This window comes from Tiliqua scincoides, chromosome 1 (genome assembly GCF_035046505.1).
Source record: "Tiliqua scincoides isolate rTilSci1 chromosome 1, rTilSci1.hap2, whole genome shotgun sequence".
Taxonomy (NCBI): domain Eukaryota; kingdom Metazoa; phylum Chordata; class Lepidosauria; order Squamata; family Scincidae; genus Tiliqua; species Tiliqua scincoides.
The window spans coordinates 233,235,452-233,252,875 of record NC_089821.1 but is presented as its reverse complement, the minus strand read 5'-3'; the positions used below and the strand labels follow the sequence as shown (position 1 = coordinate 233,252,875).

Here is a 17,424-nt window from a genome sequence, read left to right as displayed (position 1 = left end):
CTTCATGTTGTAATCGCTACTTTGGACTGATTGGATGTGCTGGGTTGACCTTGGTTCATAAACCCCAGCAGACAGATAATATAACCCACTGGTCAACATTCACTGAAGCCCCGTAGAAATAAACAACAGTAGTTGCCATGTTCCTCTGGACCTCCCACTCACTTCAGCAGCGCTTACTGCAGACGTTTCTGCAGACGTTACTGCAGACGTTGGATTGGGTCCTCTGCATACATATTCTTTGGTAACATGTTACAACTATAGCTCTGCTCACCACTTCTGGAAAAAAAATGTTCATAAACTCACCCGAAATGCATCCCCTAAGGTTTCTATAAAAGATAGTCTCCAACCCCAGAAACAAAAATTTAAGACATCTCCAGATGATGTTTTTTTTTTTTTTAAATCAAACCTTGCATTTAGCATTCAGGTGCAAAAACTAGCCAACACTGACATTTAAAAGGTGTGTTAGTGATTGCCATTTGCACTAAGTGTACTTTTAGGAAAGTCTATGCACATTTTAAAAACTAAAAGTATACTTTAAGCAAAACATCTTTTGCTTTTGATTCTCCAGGTTCTAATTTTGTAACACATTGCTATACTGCCTGTTAACTCTTCTTTGAAGAGTCTCCTTCACAGTCATGAAATACACAACTTACTCAGTATAATTTTTTTTAAACTGAATATAAGGATGGGCTTCATGTACTAGCCTGTAAAGATTAACAATGCCCTATGATAATCCACATTTTGGCATGGTATTTTGGCATGTATCATACGTATGATAAAAATCCTTCTTACAAACCAGATTAACTCCATTAACAATATCAAGCAACCATTACCAGATATATCATACAAAGTTGCTCTAGAAAACCTTATGAAAATACTTTAAACATGGTGCTTAAAGTATCTCACAGATACACAATTTATATTTGAATCCCTTCGACCAATGTTACAACAAAATATGCATTACATTGAGATGTGCAGTGTTTCAGATTCAAGTGTGAAGATTTATCTTTAAAAAAACAACAAATTTGTGTCTTTGCCACAATCAATGAACTACAAGTTAAGCCATTTCTGCCCAAAGCTGCATATATGCAACAGGGACCAAATGTGTACACTGGTGGGCCAGGTAAAAATGGGTTTAATTTGCAAGCCCAAATTATGTATGATCCTAACAAGTTTTGAAATCTGCATTGTAACTTAGAAAAACATCCAAGTGTTGCAGGACAGAAAAGATGAGCCAATACCGATGTTAAACCACTCAAGACAATTTTAGAAAAGAAGTGACAAATTTTAAATACTACTAATGATGTCTAAATTATAAAAGAATTCTTATTTGCAAGTATCTTGCAATCTAGCAATAGTTGCGGGATTCTTAGCAAGCTGTCAAGTGAAAGAGCAAATAGAATTAATTCATGTACAAATAATATTTTACTGATTTAGATGTCAGAAATTCAAGAGCACTTTAAAAGTTGCTTAATTTTATGACGGGCAAGTTATCCAGCATCTCTAAGAGACTGAGAAATGTCAAACTTTTGTTTTATTAGGTTTTAATGTAAAGCTTAAAGTGATGCAGAAATCTCACTCAAGAGGTACAGTACTATTGAAAACTTTATAGCTAAATACAATGCTTTTTTCAGAACCATAATGATAAAAATGGATAAAAACACAATCTGTCATCAGTAAGGCCCTGTAACAGGTTTATTTGAATTTTATCACACTAGAATGAGTTTCCACTTCTAGACTTTATGCATTATTCTTTTGGACATAACTCTTGTAATGTAGTAGGCAGTACGCTCCTACCTTTTCACTGAAGAGTCTAGTAAGAGGAAAACCAAAAAGCAGTATTGTTCTATAACTAAAAACTAGCATCAGTGTGCTATATGATCCAAGTGCAAACATTCAACAAAAAATGTCAAAAGGCTGAAATTGACAAAATTTAGCAAACAAATGCAATGTCAGTATAGGACGATTTTCTTCTAATAAAAAAACTATACTCCTATGGAAACATTTTGAAAGCAACCATTCTGTTAACTAATTCTGTTCAATACGTATCAGATCAGTAGTCTAACACAAAACTATATTATTCTGGATTAAGTCAGTATGCTTCAGCATTGAAAATACCTGCACCACCACCGATAATTTTCCCAGTTCAAATCTACATTTCTAAAGATTCCTTCAGTAGTAGAGTAAATATTTTAATTCAGCAGCAAAAGTGAACCTCAGCATATTTCCTGAGCAGGTGAACAAATGCAGCTGCTACCAAAGGGGAGGATCAAACAGCAAAGAAAATAGGATGTTCTATTTTCACTGTAAAATGACTTTATTCTGAAATCTATATTCTTGCATCATTGCTTAGCAGGATTGGACAATTTATCTTGCTCTGCAGTGTATGCACACATATCAGAGATGCTTGCACGCAACCAATCCTTTTTTCCCCACATTAAAAAGTGTAAAATACTACAGTATTTTATAATGGTTACTAGCAAAAATAATGAGTTTGTTGCTTTAAGTTGTAAGACAAACATAAGAACAGGACCAATTTTTTTGGTCACAGTTTAGATTTTTAACATGTAGAAGACCATTTTCAAGTGTAATAATCCAAAATACCATGTGATTTTTAGGATTAAATAACTGTATGAATCAATGGCATTTTCAATCAGTGCTCAGAAAACCTTTCCAGTAGACCTACAACCAACTCACAGCCCAATCCTATGCACATCTACTCAGAAGTAAGTCCCATTAGATTCAATGGGGCTTACTCCCAGAAAAGTGTGGATAGGATTGGGCTGTCACCTGACTAAGATAGAGGAGTGTTGTTCTTGTATATACCTAGGCATTTTACTGCAACTTCTACATTCCAAGAGAATTTTGTCACACAAGCTTCAAATTACTGTACTGCAGCCTTCAAAAGCTTATTAAGGTACTGGCATATTCCATGAACAGAAAAGCAATTTAATGCATTCTTATAGATGTACGCAAACAACCCTGAGCATTTGCTCTTCAGCATGTGGTTTACAGGTACCTTTCCAGCTGCTTGTCCATATCTACAGTATGAAAAGAACCATTGCATAGCTTGATATTAGTTCTAATCACAACTTTTTGTATACTTCAAAAACAGTGGGAGGAAGAAGAGGCTACAATGGAAAAGTGTAAACACTACTTCTAAATTCACATCCACAAATGATCGCTGATTCTTTCATGGATATGTTTACCTCTGTTTTTCCCTGTGTCTTTTTTCAAGGCATTTGTACAATTTCTCATTGCAAAGAAATGAACCCCTTGGAAGTCTATTATGTATTACTTTTAGAGCATTAACATTCAGAAGAAATGAAGCCTCTGTTATGAATTCTTTTTAAAAAGTTAGTGTGTGGATAATATGCCATCATTTCTATTAAATACAACCATTATGATGAGGTACACTAAAGCACGCTGGAAACTGCCAATAACTACATGGTCTTGAGGTTTTTTCTTAGCTTATAATAATCTGTCAATATTTGGAGTGTTCCATTGCACAGGCTCCTAAGCTAGTAAAATGCTGATGAGAACCAGGCTCTTAAACTTTTTTGGGTCATGGACACTTATGAGAATCTGACAAAAGCTACGGACCCCTTCTTCAGAAAAATGCACATAAACACAATTTTTTGCTACTTGGTTCATGGACTCCCAATTAAGAAATTTGGCTCCAATGTAATAAGGATGGACATCTTTTGGACGACATGATCTGTAAAGTAGTTCTGCTTCAAAGGTGTCTCCAGGCATTGTTAAAGCAACCTGGGCTGCCAGGTTAACCAATTAATCTGACAGAGGAAGGATCTGTGCTCTCCCATAATGAAAAGTGGTTTGGGGCAATTTCTGATCATTGGAATGCAGACTATTTGGAATAGCCACTAATTCAATTTTCATGGGTGCCAATTATTAACCAAGCATTTCTTCAAATTAAATTACTCTCTCTCCCCACTACACCCTACTTTTTACCCAATATAAATCCATTTTGACACATCTATTTAGAGTTTTGTGCCTTCATAAAACTTTTAATAATGTCCTAAAACTTGATGGATACTACAGTAACTACTTGTTTCTCTGCAGAATAACAGAAACTTATTCACCAATGTATTTTAGAAATGCAGCCTTTTGGGATGTTCAATTTGTGTAATTGAAACTATTTTTGTTGCACATCCAATTCATACAGAGCATCATTCCATAAAGCCAGCAAAAAGAATCTAGACAAAAAAGGTAACAAATAGGGACATTATCAAAAATACTCAGTGACTTAAACAGTTAAAAAGGGGAGAAGACAACTTTTGATTTCTCAGTATGTATAATTTATTGCAGTTAGCACACAGTTTTAAAAATTCACCAACACACCAATAGTACAAAACTAAACAGCATTATAAGTTATTCCCCCTCCCCCTCAGGAAAATAAAACATACTATGATTGTCAAAGCTAGATGTCAGTCTAATTTTTAGAACCAAAGAAGAATGTGAAACTAAAGGGCAACATCCCCCCAAAAACAATCACGACCACAAAATAAAAAAGCCAAAAGTAGTCCATTTTTCTGAGACACTGATTGTCTTTTCTAAATTAATAAAAAGAATGAATTTTTAAAACCTAGAGACTATTCAAGTAACTAAAGATAATGCTCCAAGGCCATTTTCACAGCTTTTTTGTTTTGTTTTAAATGCCATTACAGCCAAATTAACATACATTTGACCAAAATATTTCCAAAGCAGTCCAGCAACACACAATGGAGTTTTCCATTCAGTTTCTTAAGCACAAAAATAGGCTATGTTTACAGTAGTTAAGGCGATCAAATTCTAAACAAAAGCAGAAAAAAGAAAAAAATTTTTCCATGCTACTCCCATAGACCTTATTTGTAAGTGCAAGACAGGAAAACAAACACTGTGCAAAATGCTTTCGCCCTGCGTGTTGATCATTAAAACCACACGTCAGGCTGCAGTCTTTGCTGCTTGGATACACAGTTCACAAAACCTCCCCCAACTTTCCTCCCGCCAGTCCCCCACCCCACCCCATGTCAATCAAGGTTTTCTAGTCCTTCCAGCCTGAGGCTTTTTCACTCCACAGAATCTTTTCAAGGGGCGAAAAATGAATGACCTATTGTTAATTTGTGCAGCAGGAATTCTAAAAATGCTCATATGGATAATGTATGCACCTAAAGTTGGAGCTGGCAGGAATTTTGTGCAATCAAATCTTTTTTGATAGATGTACACTGCACATGCAAATCTCTAAGCCTGTTTGTAAACATTACTATCTTCCTTTACATAGCTAAATCAACACGTAGCTTTTGTTCAACTTAAAGACAGTGGGCAATTTAAATTATATAAAATAAAAAAACAGTGCATTTATGTTCTTCATAACACCAAATTTTCCAGTGGTGTTTTCTTCCTACAAAAATTAAATAAGTTTAAAACTCACTCATTAAAGTTATACAATGCAAACAAAGACAAAAATATACTGAAACGCATGCATCTCCGTAGCATTAATATTTACTTTTCAAGACTCAACTGAGAGCAACACAACTTGTCAATTTCCTTGACACCCCTAGCCCATTTAATCAATTACAGTATACAACAGTAATTCACATTTTTAAATGCAGTTTGCAACTGCTGAAGCTGCAACTTCCTTTACCATCCCAAGCACACCTTTACACAGTCCCAGCAATTCCAGTGTATTTTCAAAAATCTTTTTTTTTTTTTGAAGTTGAGAACTGTTGCAATCAACAAATTACAATAATATCTTAACTGCTTGTTTAAAAATAGATACTCCATCATTTCAGAAATTTACTGTTTGGGTCTAAAAGCATTCAGGTTTCCCACAGCTAGAAAAAATGCATGCAGTTTTAAAAATTTAAACAAACTGATAACACTGGAGGGGGATTTTTTAAAAATTGGGTTTGAAATGATGCAGCGTTGCAAGTATGGTTAGACAGAACCTAAAAGTCACTTGTTCATTTGCAGTTTTATTTTTTTTAAGTACTTACTTGATGGGGAGACATGAGAAAAGTTTTATGAAGTTTATTAGTCTCATTTCTATATTTCATAACATCAGAGTACGAAAGTAGTGAAATGTTCATGCCGCCTTAAAGTGCATAAAACAAGCTAATGGTCAAACTTTCAGTTCAAGGAAACAAGACTGCTTTTAGACTGTACCACAATTATATAGATTTATATTTATATTTATATATATTAATTATATATATAAAAATTCTATTTCCAGAGTTCTTGTGAGCTATCTTCTAATGTCCAGTCTCTGACAGTAGGTAAGCTCAGTGCTTCGCTTTTGACAGACAATGAGTTCACTAACTCACAGTGAAACTTCCGAATATGTCTGTAAAGATCTCCAGACTGTGTGAACCTGCGCTCACACCACTTACAAGCATGCGGTTTCTCCCGTGTGTGAACTACAGCATGGCGGCTCAGGTTGTGGGAATACTGGAAGCTCTTTCCACACTGGGTGCAAGTGTAGGGTTTTTCACCTGAATGAGTCCTCTCATGGCGTTTCAAGGTGTACATGCAAGAAAAAGTCTTACCACACAAGGAGCAGGTCGGGACATTGACATCAGTGGCAGGCTTGCTGCGGATCCCGTCCTGCTCTCGAAAGTGCGTACTTAAGTGAATCTGCAGAATGTGGGGACTAGGAAACACTTTGTTGCAGAGGGGGCACATGAAAATTTGGCCTGCAGGGTTAAGTATGTTGGAGACATAAGGGAGCAGACTGCTGTCCATATTCCCTTCCACCTGAACTCTCTCGTTCTCTGGAGTTATCATTTCATCATCACTTGCTTTGTCCTCTCTATCTAGCTCCCTCAAAACAGAATCTTCCCTCATAGGAGCCAGATGGGCTGGCTCGTATGGTACCCTGTTATTAGTGCTCACACTTTCTTTCACAGTGCTATGTTCCATGTCATAGTCATTAGTGCCAACATCACTCTCATCACAGGAAGCCTCTTTCTCCACCTTCACCTGCACCAGGTTGTTTCTAATTATGTCCTGTGAAGAGAAATAAGAACTGTTCAGATTCTCAACTCCGGAAAGGCTGGACTTGACAGACAAGTCCAGGACACAGTCAACATCTGCTGAATCCCTCATGGAGGTGACAGACCTCTGGGACAAAGACTCTGTTGAGCTGCAGGGGCTGGCTACTGTTTTTCCAGCTGCTGTTGCGTGTGTCTCTGCCTCTCCACCACTCTGGGGAATGCCTGCTGAGTCCGAGGGCAATCTCATCCACATGTTCCCAGGCTCAACTGCCAAGTCCCTTTTGCTAGGCAGAATGCTCAATTTCTCATCTTCCCCTTCATCTTCATCACTGGGTATATCTCCTGCCATGTGGCTACTTCCATCAGAGAGGCTCTCCACTTTGTCGGAACAACTCGAAGCATCTTCTTCCTTTTTTGTACTGTCTGCCTCTGTGGTGGCCTTTTCTTTTAGCTTCTTTTTACAAACTTTCACTATGTCATACATATGAAGGTAACTGGCAGCTGCTAGCACATCTTCAATGGGCAAGTCTTTGAACTGGAGTTTCCCTTCATACATGAATTCAAGCAGGAGAGCGAAAGCTGGGGCTGTAACAATGTCGCTGTTCAGATGAACAATGTCTCTTTTGTCCAGCTGGTCCTTGTAAAATAGGTGGAAATACATGCTGCATGAAGCCAGGACAGCTCTGTGTGCTCGGAATTGGGCATCTCCTACCAGAACAGTGCAGTCACAAAGAAAACCCTGATGTCTTTGCTCACTCAGACACTGTAATAAATGCCTACTATGGTCAGGAAACTCCATGCTGTCTTCATAACCTGGAAGCAAAACACAAAAACGTTAAACATTAGTAGAAATCAAACAATTTCTACACTAGCAGAAATAGTAAAAAACCTTCATAGGATATGAAATTATTAATTATACTATTAGTATACAACAAACCATATGGATAAATCTATCAACTTCTTATCGCTTCTTCTGTTCAATTATCTCCTCAACTTCCATAGAGTCCTATCAACAGTTACTTCAATGTTAAAAAAGCACACTTAGAGGGAAAAAACACAAGTATCCAAACTTTATTAAGTTAAATGCTACCACAAATCTGACTGTGCTAAGGCAGAAGCAAAACCTTGAGATGTAACATACATAATCCCAAAGAGGTAGGGAAAAATAATCCTTAACTGATCAATAGGACAATAGCTACTAAAATGATTTGACAGAAATGCTGGCCTTATTTCTGAATATTGGCCTTTTCTATTATTTCTTTTTGGTAAAAGCTAACTGATTATTAGGTCAAATCTTAAAACATTAAAATTCAAAAAGTGACAGTTATACAAGACAATGTTATGCCTCTCCTCTATTAAGAATCCTAAATGTAAAGACTTGGAGAATGTTTTCTTAGAATGCAGAAATGATAAAAAGAAGTTAGGCAAGATTCCAACATTTTCCTTTTCTCTTTTGGATGCTACTAGGATGACAGTTTGGTCTCTGCGACCATAAGCAAAGGTTTCAAAATGAATATCTGAAGTTTCTACTTAAAATCCTGAACTATTTTTCCTCATCTCTGTGACTTACACTCAAAGTTGTGCTAAAGCACTTATGTACAGCAGCTGCTTCTTTGAGCAGAGATGTTCTTAAAGTTACAATCCTGACCCAGGTATATTCTATAAAATACTACTGCTAGAATAAAGCAAGAAGATTTACAATACAATCACTTTAAGTGCCCCACAGCCAACATCAATCCTAATCCTTAAGAGGGCTAAAAATAAAGATTGGAGGGCAGCTCACAAGGTAGCTGTGATCAAATTAGGAGGCTGAAAGGACAGAGAGGGACGAAGAAGGAAGCTTATAAACATCTGATCCAGCTGACTGTGGCCATATGGCAGCTGCTGCCCAGATAAAGAGATTAAGAATAGAGGAGTGCGATTACAGCTGTCTGGCCAATTCAGGCAGCTCAAATCTACAAGTTCTAAATTAGTCGTGAACACAAAAACCTCCCCTTGAACAATTATTGTTGTATTAAAATAAACTTTTATATATATCCAAGAATGAAAAAAAGAGAACAGACAAGTTTAACACACAAATGATTTCCATTTTTCAAAAATAGAAGGGGTGTAGATTTATGGATTTTGCAGTGTCTGGGTCTTTAAACAAAGTTGAACAGTGAAAATCACTAAGCATAAGACATCCACATATACTTTTAATTCTATCCTATACATTCAAGTTGAAACACTTGTTTAAAAAGCAATATCATTAGAACGTGCACAACTATAGTACTGTTATAATAATTTCTCCCTATATTATAATCTGTTGCCTCAGTACATAGGAAAATAAAAATAAAAAAACATCATTTAGAAAGTTACTTTTGATACAACTGCACAAAACAGAACGGGCAATATATATTCCAAGTTTCAAGTGCAATACAAACCCTTATCCCTTTTACACTGATTCTTCCTCAACCTCATTAAACTAGTAATATGAATTTTATTCCATAATTAAATTAACACCATGAGAGAAATGCACTTAGCTAGCCTATTGCTGCTCCTACCTTTAGTACACATAAACCTGATTAAGTCCTTTTGTCCAAGTCTTGCTGGCTCCAGGTCTGTTAGATCAGTGGAAAAAAGCAGACTAAGCAAGAGACAGATGCAAAGTGGAGATGATGTTAGAGAGGAATGAGATACCTTCCCTACACACAGATCGGCACACACACTAACTCCCTGTCTGTGTGTTAGAATAAAAGGCTGAGGGATGGCAGGCTGTCAGCTGCTCTGACATCATGTTCAGATGGAAATGCTACCTCCAGCTGTGCTCCTTTTAATGCCATATGCTACTCCTCTACACTCCTGCCACCAGCTTTTTCTTAGGAGAACTTTTCTTGTCTGTTAGTATAAACAAAATACTTCAAAGTCTCTTTTTTCAAAACTTTCTAACAGAGAAAAGTAAAAAAAAATCCTTAAACATATGGGGCTCCACTGCATGTACAGTATAGCAGCCCTTCTGTCATAACTTTGTGGAGTCTTTTATACACTGAGAACTTACTCAAGCCCACACTAATTCACTTTTACAGAACCCAGAGGTTTGTTTTAAATGACAACTTTTCTCTAACTGGTTCATCACTTCCAGGGATTTAGAGAGGCTTTTTGTTTTTAAATAACGCACATAGGTATCAGTGCAATTACAGCATTTTAGTTATATTTAAAAAACAGAATGCCTGTTTAGGAATTCATGTACAACAGCAAAGTGGAATGCTCTTTTATCACACTTAAAATAAAAAACAGAGGACAAAGTCAAATTGCACTATCGATTTTGCACTTGCAAAATAAGTTATATCAAAAGAAGGAATAACAACAAATCCCTCCTCACCCACCCCCTACACTGCAATGTATTGTATAATGATCTGATAAGGCAGTGGTATTCAAACTGGGGCGTCAGGACGCCCCAGCCTGTGGGTCCTGGCCTCTGCCCCCTTAAGGGGCGGGGGCAGCCAGGAGACAGGGGGAAGGCAGCAGTGTGATCCGCAGGATCCTGCTGCTCAGGGGTGCATCCCAGTCCCTACAGCCCCGAGCGACACGATCCTGGGGATCACATCACTGCCTTCCCCCTGCCCCTGCTGCCTCCCCCCGCCCCCACCCCACAAAGATTTACTGTGGGTAAAATACACCATTTCCAACTCTTTTGCTGGGGATTGCCTTCAGATCTTTATAGCCAGTGCTTCATTTCAGAAATGAGCAGTATCAGGGCTTTACTGTGGGTTTCAAACTCCAGGAGAGTGATCACTGCAGTGATAAGGGATGTAAAAATATAGTCTATGGTGGGTATTAATATTAAGTTTTCTATTTTTTAAATCAATGAAACAATATTGCAACTTGGATTAAGGCACACATTGCTACTTTTATTGTGCAGAGACAGAGAAAATTCATTCACGTGAAAAATGTTATGGCCTCTTTTTACCTGACAGAAAAGAATCTTGAGTAATGGGAAATAAGTTAAAATGAAGTGAGCTGCTCTTACGCAGCAAAAAGTCAACCCACTTGACTCAGTTTGCTTTATATTCAATGGACTAACTTTTCAGTGTAATTTACTCCTAATGACACACCAGCACTTCACTGCAGGAGCTACTAACTAATCCAAGCCCCACCTTTGTTGCCACCAATCTCAACAAAATATCATAAGGGGGGGGGGTGTAGAAATATGAGAGGAACACCCATTGTAAACTGACAAGCAATATGCATTTTCACCTTTGCGCTTCATGGAGATATAGGAAGTTGAAGATTAAGCCAGCTATCGCTTAATCTGTCCCTCTGACACTTTGTCAAGTGTGGAGACACCAAAGCAAGTCAAGTGTGCAGACTGGGGAGGAGGGGGAAGAGGAACAGCAACTCAGACAGGACAGGCGGAAGCAGCCAAATGCAGAAACAGACTAGCTCACAGTAGCCAAAGCGACAAAAGGAAAGTAGTGAGAAGAGTTGAACAGGGAGTCCAGCTGGGAGGAAGTAAGCCTGCTCTCTCCCCTCCTGCCTGCACAGCTGCATTGCTCCCCACAGCACCCACTCCCCCTTGACCTTCTGCGCTGCAAGACAAAACACACACTCTGCTTGTGCCACACACAAAGGACTCCCTCCCTGCCCCCCCATCTGTTCCTATTCCAGCCCAGCCCAGCCCCTGCAGGGGAGGCTGCAAACTGGGAGCCTTACTAACTTAGGGGCTGATCCTTTCTTCCAGTCGCAGCCCTGTTGCTCCTGCATGCCCTTTCCCAGGCAGGCAGGCAGGCAGGCAGGCAGGCGCTCCCTCCCACCCCATCTGGACCAGAAGCAGCCTGCCCCTTCTCTCCCTCTCCCAACCCAGAGCCCCATCCCAGGCACGTCTACTCAGAAGTAAGTCCCCTTAGAGTTCATGGGGCTTGCTCCCAGGGAAGAGTGGACTGGGCTGGGCTGGGCTGTCACTGCGCTGCCCGGTCCCTTCCAGGAGCAGGTGTGACCTCTCGGCCCCCCACCCCCTTCACAGCCTGCGCCTCCAGGACCGTCCTGCCTCCCGACAGCTCCTCGCCCGAGTCCACCGGCTGCCCCTCCAGCCACCTGCTGCGCTCCTCCCGCCTCACCCGCGCGGGGCCACCACTGCAGCCCCAGCCCTGCCGGGGTCGGGTCGGGGGGACTCACACTCTGGAGCGGCCCCCGAGTCCCTGCACCGCCGCCGCCGCCGCCGCCGCTGCCTCCTCGTCCGGCCGCCGCCCCCTGCGCTCCCCCGCCCGGCGTCCCGCTCGCTCCCCGCCCCGGAGGCAGCGAGGGACGACCAGCGGGGCACGGCGAGCGGAGCGGGACGGGGCGGGGGAGGAAGGAGGGAGGGAGGGGGAGGCGGGAGCGAGGCGGCCCCCGCGTGCTCAACGGCTCCCCATGACAGCGCCCCGGGAGCCCGGACCGTTGGAAGGGGGAGGGGGAGGGGCGGGGGCCGGGCGCACGCAGCGCGGGAGCACGCACGGCGGCGGCGGCACAGACGGGCCCGGGCGGCGGCGGCCAGATGTTTCCTTCGCTCCCTCCTTCCTTCCTTCCCCGACGGACGGCGCGGCCCGCCCCCGGCACAGCTCCCGCCAATCAGGGGAAAGGAAGGACCCTGATCGACACGCGGGGCCCGCCCAATGACGAGCCGAGGAAGCCGAGCAAACTCCAGGCTCGGGCTAATCAGGGCTCCGGGGGCGGGGCTACCGTTGCCGGGCACGGAGGGGGCGGGGCCTGAGCAGTCCCGGGTCAGCCCGCGCGCCTTCCTCTTCCTCACTGCAGTCCCTGCGCCCTCAGGAGAGGTAGCGGTGTTGCTCCTTGCGCGGCTCCCTCTCCCCGGGCGCGGTGCATGGTGGGGGAAGAGGCCAGGCCAGCCTGCCGGGAAGGGTGGGTGGCCCAGGCGGAAGACCTCCAAGCGTTGCGCCGCGGGCTTCCCCACACGCAGAGCACGTCCCTGCCAGGCTTCTCTCAAGGGCTGAGGGGAGAGAAGGACCGCAGCTTCGTCCCCCACCAAGTTCCTGCGCTGCTGGATGGCTCCTCTTCTTCCCCCCCCCCTTGCACGCAAGCCCCAAGCACCTTCTAGCATCTTTACAGTATCCAGGGTGTGATAATCTGTGGAACTCCCTGCCACAGGATGTGGTGATGGCACCTGGCCTAGATGCCTTTAAAGGTCTATGCCAATAAAAGTTCTACTACTACTTTAAAAGGGGACCAGATGCATTTCTGGAGGAAAAGTCCATTAAGGGGTACAAGCTGTGATGCAACCTCCAGACTTCAGAAGTGGGCTACCTCACAAGGCCAGGTGCAAGGGAGAGCACCAGGATGCAGGTCTCTTGTTGCCTTGTGTGCTCCCTGAGGCATTGGTGGGCCACTGTGAGATACAGGAAGCTGGACCAGGTAGGCCTTTGGCCTGATCCAGTGGGGTTCTTCTTATGTTCTTCAGTGGGAAGAGGGAACAGCTGGGCTTCCATTTCCCCTAATGGTGTATTTCTACAGTTTTGGAAACCATAGCAATCTACCACACCACACGGGATTTTTCCTGAGACTTTGCGCACACACTTCCTTCAGCTTTTACTGAGGAAGGCTGAAATCACACAGGTGTGACTTTTGCCATTGCAAAGTGGTAGAAGGGGGTGGTGTGAAAGCTGCACCACTTGCTGCCTGTACCTGCTACTAAGTTCATAAAGAGGCAGGTGCTCCCCTTTGTTAAAAATATAAGGAGCCTAATGTCTTCTGCTCCTTAGCGGAAGAGATTCCTTTATCAAAGGTATGACTTCCAAGCCCTGATACTGCTCATTTCTGAAATGAAGCACTGGCTATAAAGATCTGAAGGCAATCCCCAGCAAAAGAGTTGGAGATGGTGTATTTTTGCTCCCAAGTCAGGGTTGGAACTGAGTAGTAGATCCTGAAACAAAATTAAACAATTTTGAGTTGTCTTAATATGAGAGCCCTATCCTTATCCAACTTTCCAGCGCCAATGCAGCTGCAATGCAGTCCAGAGGTAAGTGAACAAACATTCCCTTAACTTGTAGAGGTCTCTGTGACTACTTCTCCACTGCAGGATGCAGCACAACTCTCCGTGGCATGGCTACATCAGCACTGGAAAGTTGGATAGGATTGGGCCCTGAGTTTCCGTGATCAAAAGGTTGACTGAATTTTTTTCCCTTCTCTGTTGGATGCACTGGTCTTTGAGCATTTTTATTAAAACATGTATGAGAGGAACTGTAGCGTATGGTGTTTTCTAAGACTCTTACTCTGTGCTTGATTTTTCCTTTCTTCCCTCTTGTTTATTTGTTTATAAACAGCTCAGACCATATCCACAGAACTGGAGAGGTATGCTTTGCAGCAGCTGAAGGCTTATTTGCTCAGTGACTCTTTTGTCTTAGGAGGGCTAATACTGTTTGCTGTCACAAGATGTCACTACTGTGTTGTGTGCTTCACATGAACACAAGAATATAAGAACAGCCCCACTGGATCAGGCCATAGGCCCATCTAGTCCAGCTTCCTGTATCTCACAGCGCCCACCAAATGCCCCAGGGAGCACACCAGATAACAAGAGACCTCATCCTGGTGCCCTCCCTTGCATCTGGCATTCTGACATAACCCATTTCTAAAATCAGGAGGTTGCGCATACACATCATGGCTTGTACCCCATAATGGATTTTTCCTCCAGAAACTTGTCCAATCCCCTTTTAAAGGCGTCTAGGCTAGACGCCAGCACCACATCCTGTGGCCTTAAAGCAAAGGCCTCTAAACCAACACCAAGTGACAGAAAATTAGCATTACAACGCTGTTGTAGCATATCAAGCAAAAGCAGAAGTGCCCACATATTACAGTCAAAGAAATGGATATGTTTAAGCTAGAAGACATTAGTTTATATAAAAGGCACAGGAATTTAATGGCATGTACTGATCTTGTAAACCAAATGGACAGGAAGAGGCATGCATGTGAAGGAACTTCTTCATGGGCTCCCATTCTTGCAGTCTAGATGTTCTGCATCAAAGCACATAGGAGTGCTAATCTCAAAGACTCACACTTTCCTCAGATAACATAAAGGCTTATCTCAACACTTGTTGTGTATGCTGGTGTAGCTTAACTTGTTCCATCCTACACAATATGTGAGATTAACAAACTGTTATATCTCTACCGTATCTTTTTTTGCTTGTTCTTGCATAATTAGGAACCCGCCCTGGAAACACAGGGCTAACAATGTGCATCTAGTTAGCTAGGCAATCTTTTGAAATAATGGAATTACATAAGTTTTCAAGGTTTTAAAAATGAAAAAGTTATTGCAGGTGGGGAAAGGGCTATAGTTTCTGAAAAGGGACATTACTAGAAAAATGTGAAATATGGAGAATTCTACTATTCATAAAATATAACTATTGCTTTAGATTCAGTTTTATAATATGATCTAAATTAATGCAAATGTTATAACTACTCTGGTATTTCCTATTCATTATGGGCAATGTTTTGGGGACACAAGCCTGGGAATGTTGAGTTCGTGGAGAGCATCAATGGCTTTTCCAAAGTGATCATATATGAGTATCCAAGAGCCTTGTTCATAGACGCATATAGCAACAAACTGCTCTTTCCCCTTTTTTGCTATGTTACAAGAATGAGTACGAACATTACCAAGGGAACTGTCTACTCCTCCCCTCCCCCCCCCCCCCCGGTTATATTCAGAAAGGCAGCATCATTTGTTTTCTTAACCAAGTGGTCTTTACCAGTCTAGATGTTATAGTCACATGCTGCTAAAATATGAATTAAAGGAAATGGAGAACATCTGTTAAAAAAATTGGCTGCAATTCTGAACACAGTTGCACATGGTTTAGGCCCTATTGATATGTGAGAAACTGGTCTCAACTGGAATCACAATACAGTGGAAATGCCTCAAAATGGTAATTTTTAGGTAAACTAACAGTTTTTAAAGAAATTCTTTGGGGACCATGGCCTAAGGAGTTCTGGGAAGGAAGGAGGGCCAGCTGAGTCTTACCTTGTAGTTACTGCCACCATCTTTCACTAAATTCTGTGATTTAAATTGCACTGTACATGCATGCATAATATACAGTATTTCAAATGGTGGTGCGAGGGAGATGGTTGTGGCAACAACAAAACCGAGCCCCAACTGGCCATAAGGAGTTGGTAAGAGCCATACAGAACTGAAAAGAGAAATTGAATTAGCTAGCCAGTGGGGCACAGAATAGCAAGTTTTTCCCTCAAAACCTTAGATTCTAAATTTTTGAATTTAGGAAATAGGAAACTTGTGGCTGCTTAGTGAACTTTGTTGAGAAGTGATATAGAGTAGCCCCCCCCCATATCCATGGTTTTAGTTATTTATGGATCAAAAATATTTGAAAAAAGATTCCAGAAAGTTCTTCCTCCATCCCTCCCTTCCTACTGCCTGCCAGTGGTGCCATTTGAAGTGCACTGTGTGTGACTGCAGGCTATAGCTTGCTTCAATCATCGCCATGTTGTTCAGTAGCACTTTACCAGCAGGCAGCTTTTCAGTAGCCACGGTGAGGTGGAACATGGGAAGCTGCTGCATTTCCCCCTCTGTCTCTCAAAAGTGCCTCACCCAACAGCTTCCTCCCGCTTAGGTAGCTGTCAACATGGAAGCAGCCAACCAGTCTATCATTCAAGCAGGTTGCTTCTGGGTCTGAAAGCCTGGAGTCTCCAAATACCACACAGTATGCCGGGTTCGCTACTATCCGTGGTTTCTATTCCGTGGTAGATCTTGGAATGTATACCCTGCAGATGCAGGGGGAATACAGTATAAGTATTCTCAATAAATGAAAGTCATTTTAAGAGTGGTTCATTAAGGGTGCAATCCTAACCTCTTAAGTCACTGCTTTCCAGCACTGACTTAAGGGCACTGCAGCTCTGAGGTAAGGGAACAAACATTCCCTTACTTTGAGGAGGCCTCTGTGAGTGACACCTAAGTGCAGGATGCAGCACATGTCCCATTTGCACTGCTATGTCAGTGCTGGAAAGCACAGACATAAGGGGTTAGGATTGCGCCCTAAGGTAGTATACTTACACAACAGCAACAAATGCAACAGAAGTAGGAAGAGAGACTTGCCCTCCTCCAGTGGGAACTTGAAAATCTTACAGCCCAGTTCTGTTATCTGCTCAGAAGCAAGTCCCATTAAGTTGAATGGGACCTATTTACAGGTAAGTGTGCTGTATATAGGATTGCAGCCATATGATTGTACTATTTGTTGCATTATACACTGTTTTGTATAAAGATGAATGATGCTCCTGCCTTTGAGAAAATATGAAATAAAAATGGTGGCATGACTCAACAAAATTCCACCCTCTTCAGATATCACAGCACAATGAAGAGAGATGGCAAACGGTCTCAAGTTTGATCCTGTTGATTCCTGATAACCAGGGAGAGTAGTGATTTTAAAGCGCAACATGGGCAAGCAGGAGAGGGTGTGGA

General features: G+C 41.9%; 1 protein-coding gene across 7 annotated transcripts; it reads right to left on the bottom strand.

Annotated features, from left to right (window-relative positions):
- Positions 1-4,296: 4,296 nt before the first annotated feature.
- Positions 4,297-12,527, bottom strand: ZBTB18 (zinc finger and BTB domain containing 18). Of its 7 annotated transcripts, XM_066617585.1 has the most exons (4): positions 11,229-11,642; positions 9,536-9,592; positions 7,118-7,805; positions 6,921-7,005 (listed from the first exon to the last, which is right to left on the bottom strand). In XM_066617585.1, the coding sequence occupies exons 1-4, from the start codon at positions 11,239-11,241 to the stop codon at positions 6,999-7,001; spliced, it is 765 nt and encodes a 254-aa protein (XP_066473682.1). In that variant the 5' UTR covers positions 11,242-11,642; the 3' UTR covers positions 6,921-6,998. The 7 variants fall into 7 exon arrangements, with proteins under 7 accessions (XP_066473641.1, XP_066473632.1, XP_066473665.1 ...); XM_066617544.1 differs by lacking the exon at positions 11,229-11,642 and adding an exon at positions 12,147-12,190 and having other exon boundaries at positions 4,297-7,805; positions 9,536-9,618; XM_066617535.1 differs by having other exon boundaries at positions 4,297-7,805; positions 11,229-11,631.
- Between the last annotated feature and the right edge of the window lie 4,897 nt (positions 12,528-17,424).

Bases quoted from the DNA above. Each gene is read 5' to 3' on its own strand.
- ZBTB18 (XM_066617535.1), bottom strand. The intron at 7,806-9,535 runs GTAGGAGCAGCA...TTTTGCTTCCAG, and splicing joins CAGGTTTATGTGTACTAAAG to GTTATGAAGACAGCATGGAG.